Source organism: Tyto alba, unplaced genomic scaffold, assembly GCF_018691265.1.
Source record: "Tyto alba isolate M040663 unplaced genomic scaffold, T.alba_DEE_v4.0 Super-Scaffold_2, whole genome shotgun sequence".
Classification (NCBI taxonomy): domain Eukaryota; kingdom Metazoa; phylum Chordata; class Aves; order Strigiformes; family Tytonidae; genus Tyto; species Tyto alba.
Window position 1 is genome coordinate 12,751,050 of NW_024881282.1, and position 19,957 is coordinate 12,771,006.

At 38.2% G+C, this 19,957-nt stretch overlaps 1 protein-coding gene across 2 annotated transcripts; it reads right to left on the minus strand.

Moving 5' to 3' along the window:
• Positions 1-677: 677 nt before the first annotated feature.
• On the minus strand, positions 678-16,767 carry CCDC82 (coiled-coil domain containing 82). Of its 2 annotated transcripts, none has more exons than XM_032991081.2 (8): positions 16,673-16,767; positions 15,492-16,029; positions 14,642-14,858; positions 13,425-13,517; positions 11,232-11,356; positions 10,229-10,399; positions 3,843-4,028; positions 678-3,292 (listed from the first exon to the last, which is right to left on the minus strand). In XM_032991081.2, the coding sequence occupies exons 2-8, from the start codon at positions 16,020-16,022 to the stop codon at positions 3,227-3,229; spliced, it is 1,389 nt and encodes a 462-aa protein (XP_032846972.1). In that variant the 5' UTR covers positions 16,023-16,029; positions 16,673-16,767; the 3' UTR covers positions 678-3,226. The 2 variants fall into 2 exon arrangements, with proteins under 2 accessions (XP_032846972.1, XP_032846973.1); XM_032991082.2 differs by lacking the exon at positions 16,673-16,767 and adding an exon at positions 16,214-16,467.
• Between the last annotated feature and the right edge of the window lie 3,190 nt (positions 16,768-19,957).

Below are 19,957 nucleotides of genomic sequence, written 5' to 3' on the forward strand. Positions count from 1 at the left end.
AACCCTTCAGGTAAAACAACAGCCACAGAAATATTATCACTTCCTCCAGTCTCAGTGAGGGGAATATCAAATCTTAAGAGAGACTATACACATACAAACATTATGTCAGCCCCTGTCAAGCCAAATCACCTACCAGTTTCCCACTGAAATAGAAATCAGTGATGTCAGTTCTAGGCATTTTCTTAGTCTAACTGGTGACGTCACAGACAAAATTAGTAAGCCTATGGAGGCACTTTCTTCTAAGAAACTCTAACAGGATACTTCTGTATCCCTGTCAGACAGAAAAACATACATCTGGAGAAAAATGCCTGCAGGATCAAGAAAGAAGTAGATAGCTTACACTTCTTAGATAAACAAAGAGGAGGTGAGAAACATGATCTGGGATGTGGTAGATATCAAAAAAATGAGTAAAACTAATCACTGGAACAATTTGCCAATTTTAATTTTCAATCAGAACGTATGTATTCTTGAAATATTATCAGTAATCAGCAAGCCAAAATTTCCCAAACTTATTTTTTAACTTGGTAGCAAACAGTTCAAATATGGCAAATTGATAAATCAACCATACATTTTGATAGCAAGATTTTAAAATAAAAATCGTAGAGTCTCTAGAATTTTCAGAAAATTCAGAAGGTAGCAGAAATTAAGACCAGTCAGAAAGGCTCTGAGAGGGCATACTCCATTACGTGGCATAAAACTCATTTATTTCAGAACACTTTTCCTTTGTAAGAATAAAATTATACCAAGCATAAATGTTACTATTCTAGAGAAGCCAACAAAAGTACAGAGAGATTTTGTTAACAGAAAGATGTGGGGCATCAAGGGGCATTACTTTTCCTAACAGGGATATATTTGAGACACATTCCTGAGTACTTTTAAGTTGATGGGTATGTTCTCATCACTACTCCCAGAAGAACAGGGATGAACAAGGAAAAATAATAGAGATTTCCTTCAGTTTTGGTAACCAGGGAGATAGGTATAAAATATATCAATTCTCAGAATATTTACATATCTAACTCATAGTTAAGGTATGGAAATAATATGTTCAAAGTAAGTTTACTTGAGAATAAGTCTCAATCTGTTTACTGGGATTTTTCATCTTGGTCTGTAAATCTTCTATCTGTATGTGGTACAAGGGAGAAATGATGGTATTAGCTCACTCTAATAGTATATAAACCATTGCAGAATTTCAACCCCTTAGAATACGAGCAGTTAATTTCTTCCAGTGAATGCAGGAAAAAGGGTACTGAATGATAAATCTAAGGTACAGTTCCTATAGCAAAAAGCCAACAGATGTTCACCTTTAAGCAATACACCTGGCAGCAGCTGCCTAGTCAATCAGCGTGTCTGTTACCAGGAGAGTGGCATAATGAACGTGGGGATTTCTTATGGACAAATCCAAGAGAAATTAGGTTTCATTAGTTTTGCTTCTGAGAGCAACTTGTAAAAAGAGTCTTTGCTTTCACTATTTTAAGCTTGCTCAGCCACAAAAGACTAATTTTAAAAGTTTAAAATTTTAAACTTTTAAAAGTTGCTCGGCCACAAAAGACTAATAAGAGTATCTGCATGCAGCAGGATGCAGGAATAGTTCCTAATGGGATTCAAAACTGTGCACCCTGTATCTTACCTTAGGCTACATCTAATTGATTTTATATGCAGCACAAAGTACAGGGAGAGAATCATAAAATCGTTTGAGTTGGAAGGGACCTTTAAAGATCACCATGGGCAGGGACACCTTCCACTAGAGCAGGTTGCTGAAAGCCCCATCCAACATTTCCAGGGAGGGGGCTGCCACAGCTTCTCTAGGCAACCTGTTTCACTGTCTGAACACCTTCATCATAAGAAATTTCTTATGTCTATCTATACTTACCGTCTTCCAGTTTAAAACTGTTGCCCCTCATCTTGTTACTACAGGCCTTGGTAAAAATGTCTCTCTCCATCTTTCTTATAAGCACCCTTTACAGATTGAAAGGCTCCCTGAAGCTTTCTCTTCTCCAGGCTGAACAACCCCTGGAAGTCTCTCAGCCTTTCTTCATGGGAGAGGTGTTCAAGCCCTCTGGCCATTTTCTTGACCCTCCTCTGGACCTGCTCCATCAGGGCCATGTCCTTCCCGGGCTGAGGACCCCAGAGCTCGATGCAGCACTCCAGGTGGGGTCTCATGAGTGTGGAGTGGAACAGGAGAATCACCTCCCTGGACCTGCTGGCCACGCTTCTTTTTATGCAGCCTGGGGTACAACTGGCTTTCTGGGCTGCGAGCACACAGTGCCAGCTCATGTCCAGTTTTTCAGAATGGACAACATAATACTTAACCCTTCCTAACTCCTCTAAAATCTATTCCCCAGGCCCCCCAAAACTCCGATATGGGCTTCATGCAATTCAGATACTTTTTGTTAAGTTATACTGGAAGAATTCTTGCTTATCTTGCATGGACATATTAATCCATTCTCTTCATTTTGTAGTTACTGCAAGTTGTGGCCATTATGTTTGCACAATGTAATTTGATGTTTAAAATCGCAGTAAATTGTTCCAGCTGCTTATCAGAGACAGTACTGTGGGTCCAACTGTTCATTTAGATGGCGAAGCCCGACTCAGTCTGTATGATGCCTATAATGTGACTCATCACCTACTCTCTAAAGAGAGGAATGACTACTGTGCTGCAAACTTAGTCAAGACTGCAGAATATTTCCTGTTGCCTTGCAAGAGTCTATACAGATTCCTCAGAGGGGAAAAAGATCTTTGCATTGGGTCCTGTTTATTGTAATTATCATTCTAAATGGTTGAACTTACTTGCATATAACGAGCAACAAGGCAGATGCGATGCAGGTCATATGTTCTTGTATAACATAGCCTCATCTTTCCAAATATACCTACTTCAAAAGGTCTCGGCATCTCCTACCTGTCCTATGATACAGCTCAATATAAATATGTGGAAGTTTTATTTCACAAGTAAATAGATATTGAGATGTTCTTTTTAAGAACAGAAGGGAACTTAAAGTGACATGCAGTAAGACTGGAAGGACTGATTTGGTAAAACTTTGGGTTATTATTGACACAGATCAGAAAAAAAAAATACAGCACGTTCTCAAACAGTAGTTTAAAGGCATATGGATTTAAGTATAACACAGCCCAGAAAGAATCTCGAAGACCAAGCAGAGATAAAATGCATGCAGATAAAGCAGGCCATTCAGATTTTTACAAGATGTCTTTCAAAGAGCTATATAACCACTTAATCCATTTTCTCTTCTTGGAAACTGTCTGCATTATTCATGTAGTCTTCAAGAACATTATATCTCTGCAAATAAAATAAAATATTATTTTATCAGTGTTTAATAACTGAATTACATAAAGACTACTTTTTCTTCAATACATTAACCAGCTTGTCAATAACAATTCAGAAGCAATGGTATCTGAAAGCTTGCTAAATGCAATCATACTACAAGTTGTCTTAAAATAGTTCATAAAGTGTTTCTGAATAATTCAAAGTACTTCAGCATAAACAGAAGAGTAAAATATTCTTGCTGTGCCTCATGTATGTGTTACCAATATTTCTAAATTATAGCTCAAGTTTGTTCTGTTGCTGCTTTCAAATGAAACAAGATCCTGCCCACTGCAGCCCAGAGATCAGGCAGCTGTCAAAAAGCTTCGTGTCAAAAGTTAACACAAACTCCATGTGAACACAGTAGCATGCCACTGCTTGAGAGACTGGGTCAGCAGAAGTGGATGAACTGTTAAGCTGAGGTATATTACTGAAGTCCAGTAATTCAGAACTGATCAATTAAATATTTTATCTCAGATTACTTTTATCTACTTGGAAAAGGATACATCAAATAACTCAGTCGTACCTTCTGGATCCACCCACTGTCTTCCAACTGGCTGAAAAGCCGTGCAACTGTGTCTTTGACTGGTTCATCCTTAACACCATCCAACTCGGTAATGGAGCTGCAATCCATATACAATTTGTATTTGAAGTGCTTCAAATTATGATAAACTCTTGTACGATCTGCACATACCACGCCAACCTTCAAAACCTAGGCCAAAGTGAAAAATCATTCTCTCTGATAGAATTGTGATTAGCTTGACAATATAAAGAATGGCTAAGTCAGTCTAGTAAGATTTTATCAGTCACTCTAGAAAGATTTTTTGAATAATGAATAAACAGATGACACTGCATGCATAAAATCCACACAAAACTATCTAGTTTTCCCAGCCACAGCAGAACAATTTTTGAGCAGGCAGGCAGCCAGCAAGTCTATGCAATGGCAGCTTATCTGTACTGTTTTCTTGCAAACACAACCATGTTTATAACTGGTAGTATCTTTCCTGTCTCCTTGTGGAACATTGTTACAAAAATCACTAACATTTTAGACAATCATGAGACTGTGAAAACAGAGGAAGAGAAATTATTTGAATACTTTTGCTTAATATGTAGTACCTTCCTAGGGACATGAAATACCAGCTGTAGCATTTTGTAGACTGAATAATATTCAATATTTCTTCAAGAAATACATATGAATACAGATAAACATATGCCTAGAAACATATATTTAATAAATATATAGAGAGATTTGATTTTATAAAAATAAAATCTGAAACCTGAGGTTTTATACAATGTGAATGTTAATCTGCAACTGTCTGGGAGTTACATAGCTAGGCCATAATGCTGTAGAAATCAAAGCCCCTGCATCTCCCAGTTATGACTAGTTTTACTTCTACAAATTCCATGCAGAAAAGACAGAACCATTTTATTTAACAATTTTCTTTGCAGCAGTATTTATAGATAATCAAATGGTAAATATGCATGCAAATACATAATCAGAGCATGGATTATCATCTACCAGCACTAACATTAAATACAGGCAAGTATTTGCATATACCTTGAACTCAGATTTTATCCAAAGATGTTAAGCAGTTACAGTGCTTACATGAAAATACTGAGTAACAAGTTACAAGAATCTTTGGCAATCCTAAACCTTCCTTAAGAGTACATGAAATTGGAGGTGAGAAGGGAGAAAGAGTCAAAGTTTATCTGCATTTAAGGGCATTCTGCATTTCACAAGAGTAAGTTTTGTTCCATTTCTACAAGAAAAGTTGTTCAAGTACACACAATGGCAAATCAGAAGAGGAATCTATTCCCTGTTAATCACCCACAAGTGCACTGATAAATACTCCAACCCATGGGAACAAAGACTATCAGGTAAGAAATCTACATCTGGCTGGTTTTTGAAGGTCAGGTTTTCTACTCTCAAAAGCAACACAATTAATACATCTGTAAAGAAATTCAGCTCCTGATACATACGTGAGAAACTGATTTAGTTTTCCTAAAAATCAACTCATCAACTTATCCTTAAAGGGCAGCATTGCTTTGGACTGATGTCACACCTTTGTGAGTAACACGCAGGTAAATGGCTAAAGGTCAAAGTTCTTTGCATCAATAATACAAACTGCAATTGTATTGTTACTGCAGATTACATGCATGTATATCAAAAAAACAATCATATGTTACATAATTATCTCTTCTGAGTCACAACAGTGATACTCTTCATTGCTGCCACTGCTAATCATCTGAATACTCTTTTAAATTATGAGAAGGTTAAGTTTTAATCAATGCTTACAACCTGCATTTTCAGGAAGCTTTTTCCAAACGCATGACCAAATGTTTGCACCCGTAGCAGTTCCCCAAAACACCTGACCTGCTTGTACAGCCTAGCACTAGCAGTATCTACTGACAATGACAGTAACAGAAAAGCATAGAGACTATATGAACTAAAATGATATGTATTATTTATATATTTTCTTAAAAATACAGATATACTTAATTTCTTACATATATTAACCAGCAGTTCAACTGATATAAGCAGGTATAATACCACTTAAGTCAAGAGACACTCACTTAGAAGAACTTTTGATCTGACCTACAGTAGATGGTTATTTCAAATACTGAAACCATCAAGAACTGAGCTGTAGTGTTTCATAAAGCATTTTGTAACTCTTCAAGTATTCCAAGCAATGAGGTATGGCATCTGGAACATTATGTGATGTAAAATAGGAGATACTGTCTTGCATTAAACTGATGGCCCAGTCCTTCCCCTGCAACAACAGCCAGCAGGAGATATTTAGGAAGTTAGATGCAGGATGAACACCAGAATGATAACATTAGCATACAGCTTGTAGCAGTCAACAGTTAAGACAGTCTGGATGATCCCAACTATCATGTTCCATCCTGTGGCAGAAGCCTCCCCAAGAATCTACCTAATCCCTTTTGGGACCCAGTAACACTTTTTGCTTCCAAAGTATCTTGTGGCAATGAGTTTCACAGTCCATTTATGTGCGAGGTGTAAAGTATTTCTATATGGGAGAAATGCCAGAGGCAAATAGCTAAATATCGTACAATGTAATTATGTATTGTGTTTTCAAAGCAAGAAAGATTGTCTAAAAATACAATGCTATTTCAGAATGCAGCTTTGGAAAGAATCTCAGTACTGTACTCATTCTAATTTTTCCCTCTCAGTTCTCAGTCACTCTGTCCTAATGCTTAACTTATCTACTCAAGCTGGCCATATCAGCCAAAGTTGTGTTAAATCACTTTGTATGGAATGCAGGAGCGTAGCCTGACAATAACACAACATGTAGTGGCTAAATCCATGTCCTCTAAGCGTGATTATAAACAGAAGTAGAACACCAAGACTGAGAGTACAAAACAGTTTATAATTATCCAGGTGACACAGGAACAAAGAAGTGTGGGGGCCACCTATACCTCTAAACTGTTCGATTCTCCCTGACCATGGAGGAATTGGAATTGGCAGCTAGACACTGAACAATCACTGCAAGCCTAAGCAAAACTGAACAGATGTTTCTCTTCTCTTTCTACTGGCAAAGCAGAATACTTCAGAGATGAGAGAAAAAGAAACTTTTATGCAGAAGAGGAGGTTTGGAGGTCTGTTTTTGTTCTCTCCACATCCACTTTTCTCAGGTATTTTCAAATAAAACTTTATAAAATAGTCCAACTACATGTTTCCATTCAATCTGATCAGCCAGTGATGAACTGCCTTCTCTTTCAGTCAAATAAGTTCCTGAAGTACCAGTTTCATGTAGCTCTGTGTGCCTTTTTTTCTTTTTTTGCCCTTTCTTTTTTCTCAACTGGCAGGACAAGTTGATCAACGCATTGCCAGAAGAACTTCAAAGACTACTTGAGAACAGCACCTTCAGCAGTCCAAATTACAGGTCACCATGAGAAAATGAATGTTGCATTACAAAGTCACTACCAAAAATGACTGGAAAGCACTCGATAACTCTCTCTCCTGGGTCTGTTCTACAGCCCCTGATGTATATTGAGCGTACACAGGGCAAGCATCTCACCAGATGCTGGGGTACACAGGGTAAAAAAACCTCTCAATTTTTCCTGTTAAGCTGAAGAGAACAAAAATTAATTAGAAAATTAGTTCATTATTCAGTAGGATATTTCAAGCTTTTTCCAAAGTGAAAAATAGCCAGTGCTTAACACAGGACAACATTTGGACAGCAGTGAGGGAATTGCTACTGTTATTTCCACAGTTAAGTTGGAAGTTGAGTAAAGATCAAATCCTTGTGCTACTTCACTTGCTATTTCTGACTAGGTAAGACCCACACAATATGAAAAACTGAAAATTTTAAAATTAGTGATCTACATTTAGAGACCTGTATGTAAGGAAGAATAACAACTGTACGATGGACTGCAGTATCAGTGCTAGTACGATTGCCAAGGACTTACTGTTTTCCTGCAATAAACAAGGGGAAAAGCCTCTAGCTCTCTCAACTTCCACGCACACACAGATTTATCAAAACAGAGTATTAACAACTGCTGCTCAGAAGGGTCTGTAATCTATTTAGGAAAAACTGTGGCACAGATTTTCCTAGGTTTTGCATTACACACAGAGCCCACTAAGATGACATAATGATAATCACACTGACACCCCTCAAATCTCTAAGTTAGAATATCTGCAAAGATTCAAACAATACAGGGTTGAACTTCAGTAAGGTGTACTTCCAGTCTGATGAAGGCCTTGCTTTATTTTTATATGAGAAATCCTATTAGACCTCATTTCAAAATATATTGTAAATACAACTCGTTATGACACTTTTTTCTGTTCAGCAAACACTGTGAGAAATTTCAGCTGTATTCAAAATTTCTTTTACACTCAAAAAGAAAAGGAATACACATTCTATACCTCCTGAAGGGGAAGAAAGGCAGAACTTGGATATTAGCTTGGTACACAACTGTAGCAACATTTTATTCTTGATAAATCATGTGCTTTGAATTTATCATGAGGTCATGAATTACATTACTTAAGAAGTTCATATGCATATCTGATCATAACAATTACTAGTAGTTGCAAATTTGAAGGGAAGATCCCTAAATATTAGGAACACCCAGGTTCTTAGGAGTCAAGGTCTTCAAAAGTCTTAGCTGTGAAATATAACAAAATTGACCGCTCAGGTCATCTAAAATGACTGCCTAGTGCAACATTATGTAACAACATGAAAGGTGTGTTTCATTCCAGAAACATAATTTAATCCAAAACATCTTGGTAGAGACAACCGAGTGAGAAAAAGACGCAAGACTACCTAAACAGAAATGTTTTCTAGTTTGGAGAAGCAGTTCTGATAATACAATAATGAGAAAAAGGCTCTAATAAAATGTACTGAAGTAGTTAGGAACACGTCTTCTCAAAAGGAGATCAGCAATTTCAAGTGTCAATGCAACTGAGATGTCAAGATACTTTTTACTGAGTGAATAGTTACATGGGAAATAGCAGATGTAAAAGAAGTCTGAAGGATGAGGCAGTAATTTCTGACTATGCTGCCCTTGAACTATTAGAATGACAGTGGCACTATTTCATTCAACCTGACCTAGACCAAAAAAGAACTGCTGGGTATGCATATGGGATGCTCCAAATGCTAGAGGCATAGTAGGCACAGAGTTAGCAAACCTAGTGACCCAATGTAGAACAAATCTTACTTGCAATGAAATAGAAAACACAATCGTTCAATGGAGATGATTGTCCATTGTACAGAAAGACACTTTCATTATGTTTCTGAAAGCTAATCAATGCAAGATTCCTGCTGGGTAAGTCTTAAGGGCATTACAGATACACATGAAGGTAAAGGGCTTTCAAGTGATCTAATTTCAGTGAAAAAGCATTCTGATATTTAGACTATATGTAAATCTGAGGCAAATGTCATTCTGATTTAAAGCCTCAGACACCTGGCACACAGAAACCGAATATATTCAAGATTAAAAAAAAACTTCATAGTATTTCTCAGGTACTTGGTGAAAACAAGGAATGCCAGGCCTCAGTTATGTAACTTCTTTATGCTATGCATCCACGTAAGGATTTTCAATCTTCTATTAAGTGTTCTCTGACAAAACAAAAAGCTACTTTAGAAATAACTGAGTGCTCATATTAGATCTTTGGTTAGCATGTGAATCTTTATGTGCGCTGTCGGCCTCTGACACAGTTTCAGACTGCCTCTTTATGCACCACAAAAGACAAGCATGCTGAGTAGGACGTGTAGGATGCCATGTATCCAGAGTTTCCTTCTTGCCTTAGATGAGACTCAGACTGGAGATATTTGAAACAGAGGCAAAATTGAGGCAAGTGTCAATTTTGACTCAAGAGCAAGTGTTACCAATAAACCCTACCATGTGTCTTAGACCCTTTTACCTTTTTTATCGTGAAGTCCAGCTTATGGTTGGGTATACTTACTAGTGCTTACTGTAGTTCAAGTACATATGCTGCATCAGGTACTAATATTAAGTGGCAAAAGTGGGGAGGAAACAGCACACTGATCATTGTGATGCAGGCAAAACCAAAGATCACAGAAAAACATCAGATTTATTTTCTTGATAAAAGTTAGATTTATTTGAGGATACTTTTCAGTATCTATTTCACAACATATAAGAAAGGATGGAGGAACGCAGAGAGGAATGCTTCTATTCATCCTTTTAAGTTTCATAAGAACTTCCTTCTTAATTCTTAGCTAAATCCAAAACTATACTCCTCCAAACTACAAAATCATCTTTATATTTTAAAAACGAATAAGGTTTAGGCATGGAAGTACAGTAGCTTAACTCTTGCCACTAGCATTATAAACATTAGATGTGTTGATAGGATTTCTATTCTTTGTATGACTTCCTGTAACACTAGACAAAGTTTAAAAATAATTATATGGAGTGCTTGTTTGAAGTTACCTGCTTGTCATCTGACATGAAATCATCCGCTTCCAAAGTTCTACTATTATAAAGCTTTCCAGAAAGCAGCACGTTGAACTTACAATACCGACTCAATTCACAGGCCTGACAAGCCATATTTTCTGGATTTTTCAAGATTATGCGAACTTCTGGGTAACAATCCACACGCTCCTGAAAAACAGATTTCCAATAACATTAAAGAATCTCTGTAAACTGAAAGATGCCTCATATAGGCTGCTGAGTACTCTGTACTCACACAAAATTAGTGTGAGAGAAATCAAAGAGATTAAAATCTGGTCTTACACCATTCAGTTGTGAACATCTACCTTCTCAATCATCTTTCAACACTTCATTCAGTTCTAATTCATTAATTCTTTCTTTTGGCTTCAGACTTTAAGCTCTGGCACTTATTTTTCTCTCATCTCCTTTTTTTTTTTTTTTTTTTTGAGGGGTGGGGGTGCAACTATATCAGTCGGTCTGCTTAAATAAATATCCTCTATCCCTCCACTGGCCATACTCCATTATTACAATGATGATTAGATCACCACAGTTATCACACTACTGCTATTCTAGTAATTCACACACACTGACTAGGTTACTGTATATTAACTTCATTTTTTTGGAATGAAGCTTTAGTAGATGGTTCACTATGAACATAGTGGTTTTATCTTTTTCTGGAAGGAGGAATTTTGTCGTAACACTTAGCAAGTCACAAAATACCCTCAAGAAGTCATCTGCTGAAGTCAACAGAAGAAGCATTCAGGTAACTGAGAACAGGTTCTGTTCTGTTACCTGAATCATTATCTGGTTATAAACACATAAAATATTTCCGATATACGTACCAAAACAAGTTACATAAGATAAAGAGCAATTAACTTCTGTTTAAAAAGTATATATAATTACAGCAATTATTATACCTTCACAGAGAATTACAGTATTTAAAAAATGTCAGTAATAATATGATTTGGAGCCCACTTGACTATTTAAAGTAGAAGCTACATACCTTGTATCGGTCTTTCCAGCGACTTCTAGAGATTAAGTTCTCAAGACGAGGTTGAATGAAGCGGTCATCCAAATAATGAAGTGAGAGCAACATATCTTGCGCGTATTTCTTTTGTCTTGTTCCATCTGTTTAGTGAGAGCCATTACTAATTTGCTGACCACTCATACATTGTATAAGTTTCTTCAAACAGAATTTTCAAGGGCATTATGCTTCTGCATACTAAGAACTGAATGCTTTTAATAAATTATTACTGAATACATTTACTACTGTTATCCATAAAAGTGATCAATGCATTTTTGACAAACTGGTAATTATTTTTAAAGTCTGTATCACAAGAGGTACATGAATAAACTCTACAGTCAAGCTTTAACGTGAAAACCTGTCGCCCAGAGACCCATTCACTCAAGCCCGTTTATAGTATGGAAAAGGAGAAAAAAAAAAAAAGTATCTTGCTTTTTGTCCAGGTTATGTAAGCTGTTCATTATGTTTAAGGAAGGAGGTTGCAATCCATGAAAACAAACTGCTCTGAGCTGTTTCATAGCAGAAATCTTGACAACTCTCTTCATCATTTATAAAGAACACAGAGAAACTGAACTTTAAACTTCAGCAGCACAGTCAAGATGCCTGCAGTTAGGCAGCATAAGTACTTCTAAATACTTACTCAAGCCAAAGAAATAAATAAGGATGAGTAAAACTACAACTATTCCACAACTATCTCCCAAATATGTGCTGGGGTCCAAGAATTCAACAAGACTTTCACAGGTGCAGGCCAATTCATACTGTCTGGAGCTTCAGCATGTACAGATATACAAATTAATTCAGCTATCTTCCCTAGTCTTTTAGCAATGCTGTTATCAAAGAAACAGAACCGAGAAGGAGCACAGGCTATCTAGCTGTCTATATAAAACCAGTTAATTGTCATTATCATTATAGACACCATAATTACAACTGTTTTTTCATATACACTTTACACGCATTTTCAGTAAGTCAGCTATAATAAAAACTTGGAAGATGCTGTGCTAGACCATAAAAAAATCACTCACAATAAAAAGCAAGTCTGAACCCTAATACTCAAGTAGCTGCTCTTGATATAAACTAATTAAGATATTAACTGCCATTAACTCAGAAAAAAATCCATTCTGTGTTATAAAATAAATCTTTGTAGTGCTAGGCTACGTTCATACTATAAAATGTTCTTCAGAAAGATAGAATACAACCTCCAACTCTTTTGCACAGCTGACCTACTTCCAGCACCTTGGCAGTAAGTTGTTAGTTCTGTAGAGTAGATACAATTCGAAGTAGAAGGAAGCTATTACAAGGTAAAGCTGGCAAAGTTTACTTACTCCTTTTCATAAATTTGTTTTCACTTGGTAAAACAAAACAAAACTAACACCTGACAGATCCAGCAGTGGTAGATTCAAGACGTTTTTAGATCCAAGAATACAGAGCCCCTGTTCTGAAGTCTGTGGTGTACTTCAGTTTCTCCATTCCCTCTTAATTCCTGATGACACCAAAACTTCCTCTCTTTGGCACTCTGCTGACTCCTTCCACAACCTGACACTGACAGTCCTCTCATTAATACCACCTTTACAGTGCTTCTGAAACTACTTGTGAAGTTGTCATTCAGTCCCACTAGGCCAAATGTCAAAAAGCACTTCCTCAGCAAGAATAAGACAGGAGGTACAGACTGAAGTTGAAATGTATTTGTTTTATTTGAAAGCACAGATGGTTAAAAAAAAAAAAAAAAAACCAACAAAAAACCCCAAACAGATATGGAATAATCTCCATAAATAAAATTATTTATTATCTATCAAATTCCTCCAAAAAAGCTATGAAGCACGTGACTTTCAGAAATCAGCTGACCTTGCAATATTTTCATTTAATACCTACATTGAAATTAATTTTGCTTTCATATTGGAACTGTTACTACTGATCAATACCACAGAAACACTTCCCTGAATCCCAGAATGCCTTTTAGACTTAAAAGAATCAAGTCTACACATTTTTCCAAGATTACTCTATCCTTTTCAGATAGGCTCTCCCCCCCCACCAAGGTTACAGAGCAGCAAAACCAGTAACAGATCTCAGGACTCACAGTCCTATACTCTAATCAGAAGACACATTCTTCCCTAGAATAAATGTCTTTGTATAATTCTGAATGCATTATTGTATCATTTAATGCAATTTACTTACCATATAATGAGCTCAGAAAAGTGTCATCAATTGCATTTATGAGGAAAGCCTTTACTATTCTTTTGAAGTGTACAAAATGATCACAGCGAGTTACTGGAAAGAAAACAATATAATCAGAATTTAAAAATAAAAATACATAAGCAATGTTAAAAGTCCTGTAAGAATTATTTTTTTCCATTATTGTAAATTTAGAATTTTAAAGTATTTTAAATATGGATTTTAAAATAGTTTCAATGTACAACATCCATACCTTTAATATCTTTCCTTTAAATAGTACTTCTCATCCCAATGATCTTAATGAATTTTAGCATCCTACAGTCATGTCTTTTAAGAAGGAAGAGCCCACAATAGAGCTACAAATACTAAAAGAAGAGAATAATTTGTTCTATGAATAGCAGGAAATAATACAAACCAGAGAAGGCCATGCTTATGGGCTGGGTTGGTTTGTTTGTTTTTTCTTTTTTCTAACTTACTTTCAAGTATACACAATTCTGATCAGGTCTTTACTGGGGAATAAATACCACAAATGCTTGTGACCATCTACACTAGCACTGACTCTCCAGTCAGTTCATACCTGCTTCTGAACAAAAAAAAAAAAAAACACGTAAGAAGATAACTAGCATAAAGTTCTGTTTCAAATCTCTGCAGATGCAGATACCAGTTTTCATAAAAGATCAACTTGAAAAGTTTTCTCACACTGTGCAGATTGGCTGAACTTGACCAAAGAATTCAGAAACACCTATAGACCTGTGCTCCCAAGTCTCACCACCATGGAATAAAAACACATTAAGAAAAAAAACAAACCCAAGCCTCCAAAGCCCCAAACTCGTGGCAAGAATTTTATATCACTCTCCAGAACAGAATTTGGCCAGAACTAACACAACTGCTCTTAGCATATATCACAAGATGGAGGATGATGCTTTTAGGTTTCCACAGGAATGACTGCATCATTAGCCTACTTCAACCTAATCAGACCAACTTAAAAAAAAATCTGTGCAATAGGGTTTCCCTTCCTTCTGCCCAAATTATACCCTCCCTTTAATAAGATACAGAAAGATTGTAAAAGTTTACTATGGAAATCATAATATTTCCACAATAAATTGAAGCCTTTTAGGAACCTGCTTTTAAACTATCATATCCTATTACTTAGTATTTGTATTTACAGTCAATTAATATTTATTACAACACTACAAGGAAATTATACATAAAGATCTTACAGTGTGGGACATAGTATGCCAGCAACTCGCTATTTGATGGATTTAGTTCCTTCTGCTGTGGCTGGTTTTCTCTCATTATGTGCTCTGTGTTGTCATCATCATCTTCTTCTACTATAAAGTCTTTCAGGCTGTCACTGTCAGCTTCACTACTTTCTGTTGGTGTGCAGGGCAAGTGACAGAGTGGTTCCTCTTCTATTTCTCCTTCACTATTAGAATCCTAATTAAATTTAAAAAAGTATTTCAAACACAAGAATTTTCAGTAGTTGCATTGACAAAATACTACATATATTGGGTAAGATTTTTTACCTTCTAATAACTCAATTTGTTTAAATAACAAGAAATAATATGTTTTCAAAAAATACATCATTCTGTCCTAGATGACAATTACTTTCAGCATTAAATCAGTCAACTCCATGTACCTCTCTTCAGTCTGTTTGTAGGAATTAAGCTAGCATGAGATCTCTAAATTACTTCAGCAGGTATTCTGCTTCTTGATAAAAACATTTCAATAGTCCTCTCGTGTCTCTTCTTTTTGTAAAAGAAAAAAATGACAAAGAAGTTTTTCCTTTCTATGTCGAGAAGATAGATACCTGCATTCTAAGCTTCTCAGTCAAAATACCTGAAAGAACAGATTAAATTCTTAAATCATCAGTGTTTAAAATTAAACCCAAGATAAAGGATTTCAGCAGTCAATATTGTTATTTACTTAATGTGTCAACTGTTAAAGTATGACAGAACTACTGATTTGTCATGAATAAAAACCAGAACAAATAAAATCCCACTGATTTCTAAGTCTTCGTCTCCCCCTACATTATTTTCTTCAATTGAAATTCAAAGATAAAATCCAGACCTCATAACTTTCACTGTTGCAAGTTGCTCTTTGTCTTGCAAGTTCTTTCAATTTTGCAAACACTTTCTGTTTCCTATTAGTAGAAACATTTTCTGTAGGGCAGGTTTTATCAGGCTGCTCTTCTTCTTCTTCATCCATTATACAGTGGCGTCTAGCAAAAACTTTTCTAACAAGAATATCACTGTCCTCACTTTCATCACTGTCAGACAAAACAGAGGTGTTCAACCTTTTACGCTTCCCAGGCACAATGCACTCATCCTCACCATCTTCTGTGACTTCCCCAACATGATTTTTCTCTTCATGATCTGAAGGGCTGTTCTTCACAACAGCTTCATCTTTTTCATCTACTTCATCTTCTGATGTGGTAGGCTCTTCTTTCTCTGAGGTACCTAAGGATTCGTCATCGCTGTCAAGTAGTATGAGCTCCCTTTTAGTGCGTCGCCAATCAACTCGGGATTTGGATGATGACAGTTCTGTTTCTGCCATCTTATTTCTTGTTTCATATCTTCTGGCAACTGCTTTTATCTCCATTGGAAAGCTGTGACAACACGCCAAAATATAAATCGGTAAAACAAACCACTTATTACATTATTCCATTAAAAAAAAAAAAAAAAATAGAAGTACAAGGGCATGCATATGTCTTAATATCACTATTAAGAGACATGCAGAAATATGCACCAAACAAAACTAAGCATGCACAATAACTTGTGAAGAGAATATACCTTTACTCAAAAAGTGTATAAGTGCAGAATTGCCAACACCCAGCATGAAAGAACTGGAAAAATCAGGTCTGAAGTAAGTGCAGCTACAGATCCCGCCATCCCCTCCAACACAGCTGAGGCAGAGAGCTCCCCTGCTCCTGCGGGGCGGCGTACATCACTCGTTCAGGACCACCATCACCAGGCCTTATTGAAAAGCGGACCGAAGGCCGCAGCCGCTGCCCTCAGCTGAGGGGGGACACCCCACAACGCAGGCTGGCGGGCCTCCCTCCTCCCCCACCCACCCACCCGCCCGCCCCGCAGCACGACCCGACGCGGCCACAAGCCCTGAAGCGAGCCACGCCCCGCTGTCGCGACCGCTCCTGACTCCACAAAGTGGGCCAGGCCCGGGCCAGCAGAGCTCCTCCCGGCCGCCCCTCCCCTCCGTCCCGCGGCAGCTCGCGCAGCTGCCGTTACTTTTACCGTTAACGTTCCCGCGGCCCAGCGCCGCAACCGCTGAAGAGAAACTACCGCCCGCCAGGCGGCCCGCGCGCCGCGATTGGCCGCCGCCCGCTGTCACTCAGCTGCCGAGCTGTTTACGGAAGTGCTGGTAGGCCCTAGCGAGGGGTGTGTTCGGGCTCTGTGGGTCGGCGTGCGGTGCTGGGGAGCCCGACGGTCGGGGTTCGAGTCCCCACGCCGGCGCGGGACAGCGTGCCTTCCCCCTCCTCGCTTCCCGCGCCTCCGCCGGCAGGTCTGAAGCAGCGCTAGAGTGCGAGGGTTTAGTTGTGATCGCGTTTTTGCTCGCTCTAAGTGTATTCCTTAGGAAATTATGTGTGGGGTTGTGTGGTACAGCACCTCCCAGAAAGGGGCTGCCGGTGACCACTGCTGGTAGCTGGTCACTGAGGGCCTGCCTGGGCTGAGGCTTACCCTACCAAAGCAGCTTCTTCAGAGCTGCCAGCACTCTTCTTCTCTGCCACTTTGAGAACAAACCTGCTAGATTTATTGTGTTCCACTCCCAAATGATGGGGGACATGAAAGCAGGTTGTGGCAGCTGTAACTATGGGGGTGTTTTGGGGGTGCCAGGCCAGCCAGAGTAGAAATCTCAGTGGTGTCTATGCTTGGGAAAGCCTCTGCGGCCCACATGCCCTCCATGAGGCTCTTAGAAGAAAACACTTTATTTGGTGTGTGTAAATCAACGTTTTTGGGTATGGTGCCTGCAGCTCCTCACTGGGCCTCTCAGCCAGAAGCAGGAGCACGCCCAGGGCTCTGCCTTTCTGCAGTTCATGCAATATCCATGTGGAAAATGAGGCTGGGTGACACAGAGAGGTCTGACTAGTGCTGGTGCTCAAGGAGAGTCCTGCCAGCTCAGAAAGGGGCCTCTATCTTGGTGATAGCAGCTTCACAGCATGCACTGAATTGCTGAGCATTTTGTGCTGCTCTCAGCTGGGGCTGGCCCTCATCTGGGGAACCCAAAAATGGAGGCTAGGGCATGGCCTGAATGTTCTCAATCGCAGGGGAAAAGTGTGAGTATTGCAGTGGAGGAGTTTGGGAGGTGGAGGGTACAATAAATTCATAAGTAAGTTGCACTACTTTTACTGCTCAAAGAACAAGACATTTTGTGGATGAGTATATGCAGGAAACTATCAACATCTACAATAATGAACTGTTCTTTTTCTGCTTAAAACATCTATTGAATAGGGTGCTGGATTCTGTTCAGAGCTAATAGTCTTACAGATGCATTTTAATAACAAGATTTGTGTCTTAAATTTGCTCTGCTTTGCTTGGTCTGTGGTAGAAAACTACTGCTGCCTTAGTATGTATTCTGCTGACATGTTTTATATGTTTTAACAAGATCTTGTAAACATCTCCATGTATTACTTTAAATATAGGTGGTAATGAAACCACAAAGAGAGGAAATATCTGGAAATGAAAGACAATTCTTTCTCATCTTTTTTGCATAGCACTGCTATGGATTTCGCATGGTGAGGAGGTGCAGACAGGTGTTTATGTAGATGGTGGGTTGAATTCTCACCAAAATGTTTATATTGCAAGGATTAGAATGGTTATAATTCAAGGATTATATTGCATTAAGGGATTTATAGTCCTGGGCTGACATTTCTTTTAATTGCTTTAAATTTAAAGTCAGTGCATGAATGTTCAAATAAATAAATGGATCAGAGTTTGTCTGAAAATTAATGTTTCCTCTCAACTGTGGTAGAAGTTAACATTTCGGGGTGCTGCTCTGTCCCTGGTCTTCGAGTTTCTTGCTTCCAACGTCGCCATCTAGTGATAAAAGGTGTGAAGAAAACCTTGTAGTTTTGCTATTACAGTACACGAGATGGGAATAAGGTAATTGCAATTAATATATTGTATGTAACTGAAGGAAATATATAATAAATATTTTTTTTAATTTAAATGTCATGAGGAGTTTGTTATGAATACTGGCTTCTGAAGGACAGCTAAAAAGATTTTCTTATGCACAATGCTGAAAGGTCTTGTCTTGATTTTTTTCTGATGATTTTTTGGGTGAGTCCCAGTCCCAGGGGAGCCTGCAGTGTCAGGTCATGTTGAGTCCTCAGATTTTAGAAGCAGACTTCCAGTCAAGAGACACAAGTTTTCCAAAATGGCCAATTTTCCTCAAACCTCTTCTTTAATTTTCTTAAAATGTTCCCTACATATTAAGCAAACTCATCTGTCACGTAAAAAATAAATGTAGTTGATTTTGATGTGTACCATGAGCCTTTTTACTGGGCCTGTGTAATCACTATGCCATGTGATAGCTACAGCATCTCCCCAGTATTGAGTTTTCTATTTTACTGAGGTATCCCATTCCCCTATGATTTTAATTAATAGAGAAATTAATATATTGGAAACTTGAATTTATTTTAAGTGGCAGCCCTCACTAGCCACTTCTGTTTCTAGCTACTTTCACTGCTGAGTATCTGCTATGCTGCTTTCCAGCTGATCTGTTGTCTGGCTACTGCTGTGTTCACACTGCAGTTTCTCTGAAGCTTGAGCTCTTCTGGGGTTCAGTGATGTACAGGATTATATGGAGATCCCTTCCATAAAACAAACCCCTCCTGATGAGGGTATTCTCCTTTCCCTAAGGTAAGCAATGAGAAGCTCAGAGTCCACATTTCCCAGGGACAGTTTCCTGCACCATCGCAGCATTTGCAAACCCTCTATGACTCCCAGTCATGCTGAGAATTAGGCTGGCTCATGACCAAATAATGCTGGAATTTACCCCTGCTGAAAAAAAGGGTGGGAAAAGCTCTTTTTAATTTTTTAAAGAGGAATGCACCCAAATTTACAAGGAGATTGGGCCTGTCTGGAACTAGCACAGCCACCAAGGTGGCTCTTACTCTCTGACAGATAGCAATAGCTTACCAGTTTGTTAGAGCAGGAATGGCAAGCCACCTCTAAGTTTGACAACAAAAGGTTTAGCCGGGGGAACCCATGACAATGAGTTCTAATGTATTTGAAATAAATGTTCAGCCATTACAAAGAGTTTCAGCATTGCAGTTCCCTAGAAGGGACTGTTCTTTTTGCTGCTCACCAGTTTATGTCAGTGGGACTCCCTGCCCCTTCACCAAACACACTGCTTGGTCCATTTATGTAATGCACTAAATAGAGATGTAAATTAACCAGGCAATAAATGTTATCATACCAGAAGGATCTGCTAGGACTCATAGGGAGGCCCCCAAGTAAGACTATGTCTGGAGTGCAGAAACTGAATACAGGGTCATCTTCCTTTTTTTTATTATTTTG